This window comes from Aulonocara sp. 'chitande type north' Nkhata Bay, linkage group LG3 (genome assembly GCF_057382095.1).
Source record: "Aulonocara sp. 'chitande type north' Nkhata Bay isolate Kocher_YH1m ecotype deep benthic linkage group LG3, A_spYH_male_GT1.1, whole genome shotgun sequence".
Lineage (NCBI taxonomy): Eukaryota > Metazoa > Chordata > Actinopteri > Cichliformes > Cichlidae > Aulonocara > Aulonocara sp. 'chitande type north' Nkhata Bay.
Window position 1 is genome coordinate 46,117,880 of NC_141346.1, and position 15,431 is coordinate 46,133,310.

At 41.2% G+C, this 15,431-nt stretch overlaps 1 protein-coding gene across 22 annotated transcripts in view; it reads left to right on the plus strand.

Annotated features, from left to right (window-relative positions):
- Positions 1-15,431, plus strand: part of LOC147335864 (receptor-type tyrosine-protein phosphatase delta-like) — a 418,922-nt gene that overhangs the window by 370,917 nt on the left and 32,574 nt on the right. For 4 of the 22 annotated variants that reach the window (XM_086283190.1, XM_086283253.1, XM_086283221.1 and 1 more), the window contains 13 exons: positions 1,465-1,476; positions 4,356-4,625; positions 5,754-6,335; positions 6,664-6,809; positions 7,204-7,348; positions 9,078-9,383; positions 10,294-10,487; positions 10,829-10,855; positions 11,890-12,007; positions 12,368-12,955; positions 13,419-13,519; positions 13,654-13,910; positions 14,982-15,075. In XM_086283190.1, coding sequence (XP_086139316.1) covers positions 1,465-1,476; positions 4,356-4,625; positions 5,754-6,335; positions 6,664-6,809; positions 7,204-7,348; positions 9,078-9,383; positions 10,294-10,487; positions 10,829-10,855; positions 11,890-12,007; positions 12,368-12,955; positions 13,419-13,519; positions 13,654-13,910; positions 14,982-15,075 — 2,840 coding nt within the window. The remainder of the gene's footprint in view (positions 1-1,464; positions 1,477-4,355; positions 4,626-5,753; positions 6,336-6,663; positions 6,810-7,203; positions 7,349-9,077; positions 9,384-10,293; positions 10,488-10,828; positions 10,856-11,889; positions 12,008-12,367; positions 12,956-13,418; positions 13,520-13,653; positions 13,911-14,981; positions 15,076-15,431) is intronic. The other 18 variants (XM_086283206.1, XM_086283261.1, XM_086283229.1 and 15 more) reach the window with 8 other exon arrangements.

Consider the following 15,431-nt stretch of genomic DNA (forward strand, 5'->3'; position numbering starts at 1 on the left):
CTCAGCAATCTGTCAAAAAATGTTTTAATATGACTTTGCTAAGCTACGGAGCTACACCGCTTGATGGATTGTCGGAGAATTACAGCTACAGAGGAGGAGCCTCGCGGAGTGATACGTACTGTGTGTGTATAAGGACCACAAATGGCACCTGTTCAGAGACGTGGAGCAGCTGTGAAATCTGTCTCTTTGTTATTATGCTCAGCGTCTATTAGTTTACATTTTGACTGCACAATTGTGAGCTTTTTGTTATGCACAAAAACAACATTGTTTTCTTTTATTTATGGACCATGATTATTTAATATATGCTGATAATTTATTTTTGAGTAATATCTACGCTGTATGTAAATAAAAGTGCCCGTGTGACATCTGGGACACAGTGTGACTAAGAACTCTCTTTTTGTTCTTAACTTATGGCTTAAAAAAAAAAAAATCGAGATATATATCTTATATCGCCATCCAGCTAAAAAATATCGAGATATGAATTTTGGGTCATATCGCCCAGCCCTAGTGGGGAGGTCCACTTCTGTCTCGCTAGCTTGCCCTGCGCTCTTCCTTCTGACCATGCTGTCTGTGTCGAGTGCTCAGTGAATCTGCGTTCGACTACTCCGCCTAGGCTGCACTCTCGAGCCTAGGCAGAGTAGTCAAATGCAGATTCACTGAGCGCTCAACACAGACAGCATCGTCAGAAGGAAAGTTGATAAAATAAATTACAAATTTTGTATTGTTCTTTTTTTTTTCTCCCCTTTGGTTTTCTTTCTTTCTCTCCCCCTCTTTCTTTCATTCTTTCCCCCTGTCCTATCCCACAGTCATGTCTGTCCCGTTTGCAACTGAAAATAAAATAAATTCATAATTATAATAAAGGTCAATCAAATGGACCAATATGATGATCCACTTAAAATAAATCCTCTTGGCATCTTTCTTGGCCTCAAGACAACAATTCTGATGGCTATAGATCCAAACTGGACACAAAAAAAAAAAAAAATGAAAAAAATTGTATTGTTCGATACATATGCGTACCGAACCGAAAGCACTGTATCGAACGGTTCAATATCGATACGAATATCGTTGCACCCCTAATATATATATATATATATATATATATATACACAGTGCTCTTTAGTCCTATGGGTAGCATTCATTAATTATAGTTTCAAAGTATTTTTTTATAATCAACTTACATTAATATTTACTATATTTGAAGCTAACCACATGACTTGAGCAGACGATATGTTTTTTTTCTTCTTATTTAGGAGGATTGAAATTAGACAGGTTAAGACTTTGCTTGGTAACATTGGTGCTCTTGGGTGCAAGCAGCTTCCTGTGCCCTCCAAACAGAAGGTCCTTCTAATTGTTCAAGTAGCATCTGAACACCTAAAACATGGCCTTTTTACTCTCTGTGTTTCCCTTGTTTTTCTCCTTTCCTTATTTCATTTTGTTCTGCATCAAATTCCCCACATCCCTCAGAGCTGCGAGAAGGTTGGTGTGTTTTTTACTTTTTGAACACAACAGAAACAAGTGTTTTTATTTTATTTATTTTTAGCTACATTTTAGAGACGTTTAAAATGAAAAAAACTGATGTATTACTTTAGCCTTTTTTTTTTTTCTTTTTTTTGCTCCTTTGAATATTATTTTTCTCTGCTGTACGTTCAGTGTCCATGTTCCCATTGAGAATGCCTCTGGTCCTTGCTTGACTGTCCAATAGGTGGTGCATGTTTTGCATCTTGAGGTGGGGTTTTAGGAATGATATTTGCATCTGTCCGACGGTCTATTTGCATGGTCACCTGTTAATGTTTGGACTAGCCACCCCTTTCCCCCAGCTCCTACCCTGTCAGTGTTCCTGCTTGGTTTCTCTGATAACTAACAGCACAGCAGGGGAATAGGGTAAGGTGGTTAAAAACAAGAAAGAAAAGAACGGAGCTAAATGACAAACAGCATTAGGAAGATCGCTGTCTTTCATTTATCGGTGCTTAGAACTAAAACCACCTCCATTCACGTGGATGTCAAATGTTTCTCTGCATACAAGAGTTTAAGCCTTAGTCTACACAAAAACTTCCCTCTAACAGAAGTCTGTCACAGATAAGAGCATCTTTAACCGAAATCCACCTCTTGTTGTAATTGGAACCAAAGGCAGGCATCAAGCTCTAAAAACAATCCTGCCGTTAGAGATGATCCACTTCCTCAGATGAGGATGTTTCTGCGCAGGAAGTCATGAAAGAATGATGTATTTAGAGCGTTATCCACAAGACTTGACAAATGTAATGATATTCAAATGAGCAGGATAATATTATGTCTGTGGGGAGCGTGATCCAATTGGATATTAATTAAATATTGAGTGAGAGAAACGTTGTATTTAATAATGCAAGCAGTTCCCCTAGATTTCCTGTCTGGAGAGCTGCCGCCTGTTCAACAGAATGGGCTCTGTGAATTAGTAGCAGGCAGCTGCAAGAGCACGTCTGAGTTCTAGTCAAATATAGCACAAGTAACTAGCTTAGACTCAGCGTAAGTGTAACTGCAAATATTCCTATAATCTTTAGAAGTGATTTATTCCTTCATTTATTTCTTCAAGGTTTGCTAAATAATTTATTGAGTAATCTATTTTGAATTCCATGAGCAGTAACACTGACTTTACGTTTTATTTAAATCCTTGCTAGAAGTTGTACAACAGCACCTGGTAGCACCAGCCTCATTTCCTTTGTGCCTACGTCCCCTGGATAAACCTGAGTGCTAAGATGATGTTATCTTCTTTTGTGGCTCTCTGTTCTCCCTTAGCTTGTGCTAGCCGCAGTTAGAGCAGTGTAACAGTGTCAGGCTAACCTCTCCATTTACACCGAGTGACACAATGTCTTCCCTCTGACCCTGTTACTGCTTCTTTTGCCCCCGCAGCCCCCTTTCCCTAGACTCCCTCATGTGGTTGCCTCCTAAAGCCAACATTGTTCTTGTATGCATGATTGATTCTTGCTCTCCTCCAGAAGGCCTCGATACCATTCATGTGTTACCGGCGTCACACATTAACATTCATCTTTTATTGGAGCAAACCTGCACAATTAAGAGTAATTTAATCTAACAATATTTTTAAAAAGAGTTGCCGTAAGAGTGAAATGTATCACATTTTTGCAGGAATAGCACATTATAATGCATTATTGATGTGCTGCAAAACTAGTTTCGGAGGTTTCATTGTATTAGTGAAGAAAAAAAGTAAAATTACATTGAGAGAGGGGATATTCCCTCCCAGATCCCAAGCAGATACAATGCCGATATTTGATGATTTAACCCTACAGTATATCGGCCGATACTTTTCTTTCAGACAGATTTCTGTAACATTTGCTTATGCCTAGTTATTTATCACTCCTTGTTAGTAGTTTTTATTTAATAAGCTTTTATTTTTAAAATAAGTCTTTAATCTGCTGATTGTTTGCAGAGTTCCCTCTAGTGGACAAATTATGCAACATCATTATATATGCTGATACCGATATAAGAGCCAATAGCTGATATTGACCGATAAGTTGGCTGCACCAATGCATTGTTCGAACCCTGCAGATGCATCCGTCTTTAAGTGTGTTACCCTCCTTTTAGGATTGAATCCTTTCCTATAAATCCCTAACATGGCACATCATTTCACAGCTGTCAAACTGAATGACGTTTCTTAGCCCTTTCTGTCAAAATGTACTGAGAGGCGTATAGTCATACCGAAAACAGTTTGAATTAGCATCATAAATGATTTTGATTCGTTCCCAGGCATGGATTGAATTGTAGGATCACTAACTGTAATTATTCATGCTTTGAGCGGCAGTATAACTACTCCCCTTAATAAATTTCACATTTATCTGAGGTGTATAGCACAGTCAGTTACCTTTTTAGCCATCTTTATAGCATTGTTAACAGTGCATTGTAGTGACCTTAAAAACACGAGACACTTTTCCCGTTTGTCGCGCGTGAAGCCTTTAAGTGTATGACCTACATGTCCATGTGATGTGAGAATGTGATGCGGCACATTATCTCACATCAGCTGGAAGTTTGCAGCCTGAAAGTTGTTTGTTTGCACACAACTGTGGAGTGCTGTCGACTCTCCAGCACTTTGTGCAGTTCTGTACATCCGTACTGATGGTGATGCAGTTTTTTTGTGCATGGTGCTTGTGTTGTTGTTAATCCATTTGCCACTTAATCGAAGTCTCGGATCGCATGAGAACATTCATAAATGGAGAAATCTTAGAGAATTTGACACTATTAAACATTTAAGAATCTGTTAATATTCTCATTAAAGAATTTTTTCTTCTTTTTGGGGTGAATGCCGTTTTTCTGCAAAGGTTTCCCCAGATTCTGCCTGGTTTTCATGCTATTTTTTTGTCTTTTTTTAGTGCGACGGGTGCCACCGCGATTCTCCATTCCACCTACAGACAATGAGATCATGCCTGGCGGCAGTGTCAATATCACATGTGTAGCTGTGGGCTCCCCCATGCCATATGTCAAGTGGATGATGGGAGCTGAGGATCTTACGCCGGAAGACGATATGCCCATTGGACGTAACGTCTTGGAGCTTACGGACGTACGGCAATCGGCCAATTACACATGTGTAGCCATGTCAACCCTCGGGGTGATAGAGGCTGCGGCACAGATAACAGTGAAAGGTACATGTGCCTTTAATTCTTCTTCTAATACTGTAATTAAAGACTGTAATTTTCATAGAAATGCCAATGCTAGAGGCAAAGGTATTAATAGTTCAGTTCTTAGAGTGTGTATTTACTTCAAAATACAGTATGTCTCCAGTTTGCAGCTAATATTTGTTAGTAATCTATCCGAGCAGCGACTACTGGCAGTGCTTTAAAGGAACTTATTTACCTCACACTGCCACGATAAGTCATCTGTAGAGGATTCCTTAAAGCTTTAGACAAGCCCTGGCACCAGCCTCGGTGCATTAGATGCCAGGCTGAGAATATAGTGAAGTGCTTATCTCTCAGCTGGAGAGCTACAGAGCCAAAAGCGCACCATTTCTGCGAGCAATTTGTAAGAAAGGAGGGGGCATGTTAGAGAATGAAACATAGTGAGTATACTTTGGTGTAGACATGGTACTTATCTGTGCGTAATCATATCTACACTGCAGTGTGTCAGAAAGATACCCCCGATTGGTGCCGCCATGTTTACGAGCACACCGGGGACAGAGCCACGCACACAGACATTCAGCTTTGTTTTTCCAAGACACAACACAGAGATATTAGTCACAATATAACCCTCTGGCAGGAGCTCCCCCAAAAGCATACTTCAGATGGTGTATAAAGACAATCTATTGCCCTGATATCTTTTTGCCATGTGCCACGGTGTGGGGAATTAAAGTAATAAATTTACCTGTTTAATTATTAAAGTGATAAACACTGGGAAACCCAAGATTAACGACAACATCGCTCCGAAATGCCGAACGTGGAGTGTACAAGCCTTAAATCTCACTCATTAGATGATATGTCGCTTTTTTCTTCTTCTTTTTTTTTTACACGACTGTAAACTAGGAAAACTAAAGTAATATTAAGACTATCCACCCACCTAATCGAATACGCACAACACAGTCTCTTATGACTCCACATACACTGTGGCTCATCACTTTCATGTGCAGCGGTCTGGTAAATGAAAGTTATCAATAAAAGTCAACCATCAACAAATTAAAATAAAGTCTCTATGGCATGTACAATAAATTCCTCTACCAATATGTGACTTTTGTGTGTTTTGCATTTTTATTAATATTCATTCTATAATTATCATCACAGCGTTGCCCAAGGCTCCTGGTATTCCTGTAGTGGAAGAGCGCACAGCCACAAGCATAACATTGGCTTGGGACTCTGGCAACCCTGAACCAATTTCCTACTACATCATCCAGCACAAGTCCAAGTACTCGGATGAGTTGTACAAAGAGATTGATGGCGTAGCCACCACTAGGTACAGCGTCGGGGGCCTCAGCCCCTACTCCGACTATGAGTTTCGGGTGGTGGCGGTAAACAACATCGGCCGAGGGCCACCCAGCGAGAGCATTGAGGCCAAAACTGCTGAGCAGGCACCCAGCACCGCACCGAGGCAGGTCCGAGGTCACATGATGAGCGCCACCACAGCGTTCATCCAGTGGGATGAGCCAGAGGAGGCCAACGGACAGATCACGGGCTACCGAGTCTACTACACCATGGATCCCAGCCAGCACCCCAACCACTGGGAGAAGCAGATCGTCCGGGGGTCTAATATTGCCACCATTCAGGGCCTCATCCCAAATAAGACCTACTATATCAAAATTTTAGCCTATACTTCAGTGGGTGATGGGCCTCTTTCTCCAGATCTTCAAATCATTGCAAAGACCGGAGGTGGGTTTGTTTTTAAATCATTAAGAAAAAAAAACGGCAACAGACAATGAATGAAAATACAAAACCGGAAAAAGGCTGCTAAAAAGTATCGTTGCTCTTAACCCCGCAATGAAAATTTTGAGTGTGAAAAACATTTTTAGCCAGTAATCTTAAGTGAGAAGGAGCGATTCAAATGCCTCGTTGTTTATGTCTCAAGAAAAAGTCCTGTGAAGACTATCGCAATAACTCAACCGCCAAGTGGCGTGTGTGTGTGCACGCGTGACTCGGATGAGAGTGGATAGTGCAAGACACGACGAGTAATGAATTCATCTCTTCACTCTAATTTCAGTTCCGTCCCAACCAACCGACTTCAAAGGAGAAGCCAAATCAGAAACGAGCATTTTGCTGTCGTGGAACGCTCAGACGCAAACCGGACAAGAAAATCAAGTGACAGGATACGAGCTTTTATACAGAAAGAGAGATGACAAAGAGGAGGTAATTACTTTCTAATATTAAGCTATTTTGCTAAGACTTAAGAGTCCATAATGCTCCTTAACACATTAATAAGGTTCCAACCATTTTTGGGATTATTGTGTTTAATAATATTATTATTTGCCTACTTATCATGTTATTAGTCTGCATAGTTGATCTATCCTTACCAAGTAAATGCACGAATATGCAGTTGTTCCACTGTTAAACGTCTAAGATATTGTTTATTTCAGAGGTTTAACTATGGATATAACTGTTATTGGTAAAATCTGTGACTTCAGTGAGACAATAGCTCAAATTAAAGCTGTCTTAGTAAAACCTATCATTTGATTTTCCTTCTGTTCTGCTGTAGTTTAACGAATCTTATACACAAAGTGACAATGCCACCCTTTCCTCCCAGAAACGAGTCAGCTTTGAGCCGACAACAACGTACCTACTGAAGGACTTGAAGCCCTTCACTACTTACACTTTTCGGCTGGCTGCCCGAAGTAAACACGGAGTTGGAGCTTACACCAATGAAATCTCTGCAGAAACTCCACAGACACGTAGGTCTTCTTCCTTATCTGACAGGGTTGAAACTATCTGGGAAGGAACACATTTTCAAATGCATTCAAAGTTTTATGTGGGCCGCAAAAAAAATAAAAAATCAAAAATCGAAGATGTGACAAAAATGTCAGAAAGGTCCTTCTGAGCACAGATAAACCAAATAAGATTTTTCCCCCTTTAAATGTTTGATGCATTTGAAAATAGCAAAGCTGTAAACACTTAAAATGGAAAATCAGTGTAACAAAATCTACCTGACCATGCTGTATCCCCCTCCCCCTTTGAAAAGGTTGCATGGGCAGTGTACCCGGGGCTTTCCTGTAAAGTCAGGAGACGAGGTTATAAAAAAAACTGCGGGCTCTCCACCTTTGTTGTTCAAAAACAGACGTAAATGAATGATAAAGCCTTGAATTATTTATGTGAATGCCCACATCTGTGTCTCCTTTTTTTTCTCCTAAATGAAAGGGCATAGCTGGCCTTTAGGAAGCCTTGTCTCCTGAAATTGCATGTCAGCCAAAAAATAGGAGAATAGAAATGTTTTGGAGTCTGTCTGAGCTTTCTATGTGGCTACAACGGAGAGAACCAAAGCAACTTTTTTTTCCATTTTCTTCAAGAACTCTCACCTTAATACTCAATTCAGATTTGAACGAAGAGCGTTCATGAGTTTCAATATCATAGAAAGCTCAAAGCGAGTACTGCCTTTGTAGTTAGGGACATGTTCACCCGAAAGACCTCAGATTTATGCAGCTGGTTAAAATTGGGGGAGGGGGTAAAAACAAAAATTGGAAATGCAGAGAATTACCAGCCTTAGATTTCTTATAGAAAAATAAATTAATGTTTTTAAAAAGAAGAGGAAACTTCTGTGTATCTGACCTAAATCTGAGGGCTTTGAAAGACAAGGGCAGGGATCAGGTAGGTATAAAAGATCACAAGTTTTAACTTGGCTCAGATGATGTAGTAAATGATGTAGTTAACTTGGAAAGAACAGTGCATGCCAATGTTATCAGAATGTAATAAATCAGTCATGTCTCCTTGGGAAGTTCTCTGTTGTACAATCAGGCTTTTACCACAAACCAACAGGCTTCGGAAAGGTTGGTGACAAACACAATATATATTTTTTTCTATTTTTAAAAATAGTTACAGCATCAACCTTTATGTTTTTGGATTGATGGTAACTGCTTGCCAAATTTTTCTTAGTCTGTTTTAAGATGGTTTAACTTACATGTCATCTGAAGTAGGTGTAGCTTTTTTTTTTCTTTCATATTTACGGGATCTAAGAATATTAGAATATGTGATTTTTGTCTTCTTTGTTTTTATAAAAAAATTTTTGTTCATGACAAAGGTAGGTTACATATGGTAAATCAGTCCATTTAATTTTCCCAGTCACCACCATCCATTCATCACGAGTTGGTACACTTTTGTGTTTGTCGTTACCTTTCGTTTTGCCTTTATTTGTGTATTCCACGTTTCACTGATTTAAAATGTTTTTGATTTACCCACGTGTCCTTGTGTTTTTGCCTCATTTTTTTTATCATTTTATTTCCCTCTTCTTTTTTTCCCTTGGTTTGGTCAATTCTACCATCATCACCCTGAACAAAACAAAAAACTGAAACTCCTTTCAAAACACAAAATCCCCAAAAAAAAAAAAAATCCAACCCAATGAATGGCCTCACCAAAACCCACCAAAACCAAACCCCAAAAAACCTGCTCCAAATCCAACCCGACAACCAGAACCCTCGGGCCCACCTCAGGAAGTCAAGTGCTATAGCCCCAGCTCCACCAACATCCTGGTAAGTTGGCGGCCACCACCTGTCGAATTACAAAACGGGATCATAACGCAATACGCCATCCAGTACGCTGCGACCGAAGGGGAGGACGCGACTACTCGTCAAATCGTCAACATCCCTCCGGAAAGCACCCAGTACCTTTTGGAAAACTTGGAAAAATGGACAGAGTACCGTGTGACTGTCACTGCTCATACAGATGTTGGAGCAGGACCGGAGAGCCTGCCGCAGGTCATCCGCACAGAGGAGGATGGTATGTGTTCGCTAAAACAAAGCTCCAGCTGCAATTCCAGTCTACCCTTCTTAACCTACCCTGTCAAATACTAACAGCCTTGCCTATATCTACAAACCCCCCTCTTCTCTTCTACCCTCTCTGCCTGCTTCTAATATGACTGTCGACACTCAGTTCTTTTAACCCTATTTTTGGACAATGCTTTTTTAAAAGAAAAGAAACTCACTTTGCAAAAAGCACAATTTTTTGGCTTTTTTATATCCCCCACCTCGTACGCTGCTCAATTTCAACACATGGTATGACATTTTCAGCAGAAGGCCTCCAAACTTCCAGTCCCAACTGTCATTTTTGAAACTTTTACCGAATGTCATCGTATTTTTCACTTTTTTCTTTTTTTTTTGAGAACTTGACAAATTGAGGACAGTGGGCAAAACAAAAGGTGGAAGATTTTTTTTGAAGGCCATTTTTTAAAAAGTTTTTTTTGTCTCTCGTCATGTGATACAGTCATTTTTAACCCATTTTTTTTTCTTGCTCCATAGCCAAAATTCTTGCCGTGCTTCAAGCAGTCGAAACTCTTGAAGCCTCCTTTGGCTCCACTTTTCTATTTTGGCAAAAAGGCATTTTTATTCCATGTTTTTAAAATCCACTCTACCCATTTTTAATGTTTCGACATTAGGTCAGTTGTCAGACCTGTTTTTGCGGTTGGTTTTTACCCCCCCCTCCTTACCATTGTTGAAATATTGATGTCATGCAGTGCTTGTTGCAGTTTGCTGCACTTTTGTGATTTTTATTTTTTATTTTTTTGGTCACTGCAGCATTTTGCGCTTCGGCTTTGGGCGAGATTCAAAAAAAAAGAGAGAGAGAAAAAAGGGGGTGAAGGGGTTCTCTATAATTTTCACCTTTTTTCTTCTATCCCATGGTGTTCCTCCAGTTCCTAGCGGGCCACCTCGTAAAGTTGAGGTGGAGGCTGTCAACTCCTCATCAATTAAAGTGATCTGGCGTTCACCGATGCCCACCAAGCAGCACGGTCAGATCCGAGGGTACCAGGTGCACTATGTCAGGATGGTTAATGGGGAGCCCACAGGACAGCCAGCCATCAAGGACATCCTGATTGATGATGCCCAGGTACAACACCCCCACCCCACCCTCAGCCAGCCACCACATCTGAGACACATAATGTTTTTCTCACTCACAATTACAAACTATTGTTATGTAAGCCTGATTATTTATTCAGCTTAGTTGTAACTTGTTTTGCCACTAATGAGAATTCAGTTGGACACACAAGCTTGTTTATCTGTATGTGGATGATCATTTCTGCTTTTTCTGTAAATATTCTATGAAAAAATTGTATTTAATTTATTTAGTGGCTGTAGACAAACACTGTGTGTGCATTTTATTTCCAGTGATTAGTGTCTATGCCTTATTTGTTGTCTCTTTTTCTCTCCATGTTCTGATCTCAAAATCAGTGGGAATATGATGATACAACTGATCATGTGAGTAGATCAACTTCACGAAATACAAATGTTTTCTGCTGCTGTCAACCTCTGCATGCCCGTACATATGTTAACTAATAGGTTGAGTGTTATTTCATCTTTAATAACTGCAGAAAGGAAGCTCATCTGAAGCTTACCAAACTACAAGTGCTGATGAACAAAACATAACATGAAATAAAATTTGAACTTTTGTAGTTATTTGTTAAGTAAAGCTTTTCACTGTGATCCCTGTCAAATCACACATGCTTCGAGCTGAAGTATATGTGATGCAGCATGTCAAAACCAGGTCAAATAATAATACAGAGAAAATACAGAGAGAACCCCAACAATCAAACAACCCCTCAGAGGAAGCACTTGGCAACAGTGGGAAAGAAAAACTCCCTTTTAACAGGAAGAAACCTCTGGCAGAACCAGGCTCAGGAAGGTGCAGCCATCTGGTTGGGGGTGACGTTTTCGTTTATTTTTGGTGACTTTTTAACTTCAAGATGTCAAACTGTGTTGGCCCTTTGAATTATTGTGGTTTACTCATGTGCAAATGGATAAATAGTCACGTGTAGTATGTTTGGAAATGGTTAAACTTCAGATAAAAACTCAACTAGGCTTAAAAGAAGCTGCTGATCAAGCACAATTCACCTTCTACAGACGGAAAAGTTGCCACCATCACCAAAGGGGTAAATCTCGCTGGGCGAACAGCCCGGTCACACCCCCAGCCAACTGCTGCTGCGCTCAGTAGGGTCTCTTCCTGTCAGCGAGGAGGGAGAGACGATTTGCAAAGAGCTGTTTATCTGACAGTGAAGTCAAGATAATAAACACTGGAAATATTGGAAAGAAAGGTTGTTCCTGATTGTGTTGTTGCTTGGCTACAGCTGGGATTCTCGATCTGCATCTTTGGCCAGCTGTTTAGCGTGCTGCCTCACATATGCTAAAGGAATGTGTTCGTGAAGGTTATTTTAATATCACATCCCACTTCTGTTTGCTTGCATCTGCATAATAACACATGAGCATCCTGCAACTCAAGTCTTGTGTCTTCACAGGAAATGATCATCACAGAACTGCAGGCTGAGACCACGTATTCTGTTACTGTCGCAGCCTTCACGACAAAGGGCGACGGTGCACGCAGCAAGCCCAAGCTGATCACCACCACTGGTGCAGGTAACGGAACCATCACTGCTGACACATCTCCACTTTTCAATGCTATAGTATTGCATCTAATAACAATCAAACTATTATGTAATATCCTAAGCATTATTTACACTTGTCAGTGAGCACGAATACAGCTAATTACTGTCTCATTAAGAAACAATAAGTCTTACCCACTGGTATGACATGGCAAAGCTGAAGGCACTTTTATTGTAGAAACGTAAACAGACAAAACAAAAAACCAGGAAACGCCTCTTGTACTGCGTCATGCCACACTAAAGAAAGAGATAGCTGACTGTAGATTGACTAACACTGAATGCCTGTGTGCTGCAAATATTTCTAACTTGTCCCTTTCTCCATTGCTGCTATTAGTTCCTGAAAAACCTTGGCTTAAGGTCAGTACAACCAACATGGGCACAGCTCTCCTCCAGTGGAACCCCCCAGCAATAACTCACGGGCCCCTGCAAGGCTATCGTCTCCGCTTCGGCCGTAAAGATGTGGATCCTCTGACTGTTATTGAGTTCGCAGAGAGAGAGAACCACTACACAACCAAAGAGATCCACAAGGGAGCCTCTTACACTTTTCGCCTATCGGCGCGCAACAAGGTGGGCTTTGGTGAAGAAACGGTCAAAGAAGTGACCACAAACGAGGACGTTCCAAGCGGCTACCCTCAGAACATTAAAGCGGAGGGCGCCACCACCTCCACCATTCAGGTTAGCTGGCAACCTGTGCTGCTGGCAGAACGAAACGGGCAAATAGTGAAGTACGCTCTGCAGTACAAGGACATCAACAGCCCGCGCAGTCCCTCAGAACTCTTCATCACTGCCCCAGAGTCGACAGTCATCCTGGATGGCCTTAGGGCCGATACTACTTATGATATTAAAATGTGTGCCTTCACCAGCAAGGGCGCTGGTCCCTATAGCCCAAGTGTCCAATTCAGGACACAGCCTGTGGATCAAGGTAGGACCAGTCCCTGAATTTTTTTTAGGCCTTTCCCTTTAAAAAAAAAATAACAATAACAAGCCGACCTTTCCCTGCTCTGCCCTTTCCAATCACTTCCCTAAAAACCTCAAAAGGCAGAAGTTGTCAAAGTACGGAGTCAACCCGAAGACTTTGGTTCTGACATACTGCCCTATCATTAGTCTCTTTAATCTAACAGTCATTTAAGAAATGCACGTGGAGTAAGTATGTACGTCTCTTTGTCTTGTCAGTTAAGCAAAGGTCAGTCATTAATTTTAAGAGCTGGTGGGTAAGAAGGTAAGAGGATAGTGTTGAGTTCAGAGTAGCACTGCTGCTTTCAGCCTGGTTTAAAGAAGGCATCAGGTAAGCAACGATGTGGGACTTCTGTCGGTAGATTTGTTTTAAAAAAAAAAGAGCGAGAGGATGTTTTGTGTCTAAATCACATGCTCCCCCTTTCTTTTAGCAGTGTTTGCAAAAAATTTTCACGTGAAAGCTGCCATGAAGTCGTCGGTGCTGCTGACATGGGAAATTCCAGACACCTACAACCCTGCTCAACCTTTCACTGTGAGCATTGCCTAGCTCAGTATGGCACTTTCATATACACGCAACACAAAGCCTTGTAAATACTTGCAATGTACACTACATTAGAAATCATGTGGTATTCTACATGAAACCTCAAGTGAATCATCCTTTTACAGATCCTCTACGATAACGGGCAGAGTGTGGAGGTCGATGGGAAGTTAACCCAGAAGCTAATCACGGGTCTTCAGCCTGAAACTCAGTACTCTTTCCTCTTGACCAATCGCGGCAACAGCGCGGGAGGTCTTCAACACCGCGTGTCCACCATGACGGCCCCGGACGTCCTCCGCACCAAACCCTATTTGGTCGACAAGACCAACTCAGACGGTATGGTGACTGTGGAGCTACCTGCAGTGGAGACTTCTGAGAGAGTAAGGTAAGCAGAAAAAAAAACGTGCACATGTGTTTTCCTTTTATTTTTTGATTCATTAGTACTGCATAGATCAGAAGTATTGTTTTCAGTCCCGAATTGAGCTCCATCAGTGAGATACAATACATCCATTGCAGCTATGCAGTCAAACACATAATAACAACATAAGCCAACAGATTAGCTCGGAGCAGCGTTCCTGAGTCAACTCTGAATTTCCTGACCTGGGTAGTGTATCAAAATGTGTCTTGTTGGATATTTAACTCGTTTCCCACATCCACATTACTGATTTGTATTTCCTACTGTTGCTCTGTGAATGGAAATAAACAAGTTAACTTGATAGCTGACCTTGTCAGGGGTAATTCTTCCAAAACAGTCATTTATATTCATCCCTGCATTTCAGTGTAATATCCACTTCACCTGAGTCATTACACAGTGGAGCACCCCGGCTCATTTAAGCACACTCCTCTAAGCCCTATAAAGTCTCTTACAGCCTTTCAACAAAGCCCAGGGTTGTCAGAAGGCCAAGGATCACATCCGATTGCAGACTGAAGCTCCAAACCCATCTTGGGGTTTTCTTTATTCCTTTTTAAATCGGTGGTTACATTTGGACCACTATCTCCCACGCCAGAGCTTAAGCTAATTAGTTTCCCATTAGCTGGCCACACTGCTATCCTGGCTAATGCTAGCTAGAGCAGCGCCCAAACCAGGAAGCCCAAATCTGGCAGGAGGTCGTTATCTCTGTTGCCACCGCGATGAAGAGATGAAAAACCCATCTCGCTTTGCTGAGCTCTCCTAATTAGCCCACAGGGGGCCTAACCGTGGTATAACCATATTGCCTGACTTCAATGAACATGCTTGAATTAATGCAGAAAAGAAATCCCTGATCAGATGATAAGAGATCATGTAACTTGCTAAAAGCATGATTTTAGTCTCTTTGCACTGTTTTCTGGTCAGCAGACTACGCTTTCTAATACGGACAGACACCGTTGCCGTGGCTCTTCTTGCTGTGTTGTTTATTCCACTGACTCCACCCAGTCCAGAACAATTTGTATTTATATAACACTTTATATTTTGCAGGGGTTATTATATTGTGGTGGTACCTCTGAAGAAGCAACGCACCGGCAAGTTTTTCAAACCCTGGGATAGTCCTGACGAGATGAATTTGGAGGAGGTATGCTGAAAAGGATGATTTGGTTTTAATTGTCATAATTGGTTATAATGGCTATAATTTTTTTTTCTTTTTATCTCCTTATTATACTCGGCTTCATAACGAGCCCTATAAACTTTGCGCACATGCAGCCCGCACACGTCTTTTCCTTCAAACTAGGAAAAAAAATAAGGGGCTGGGAGAACAGCAGATGAGTCCCGCTGATTGACGCAAATAGCTGCAGAGAGCACTGTTCATATGGAAATGAGAACATAAAGTAGCCATCAAGTGCACTGCAAACTCAAACCCCTATCCCCACCTCCTCCTCCTCCTCTTTATGTCTGTGGTAATTACCTGAAGAGCTGCATCAGGCCTTCATG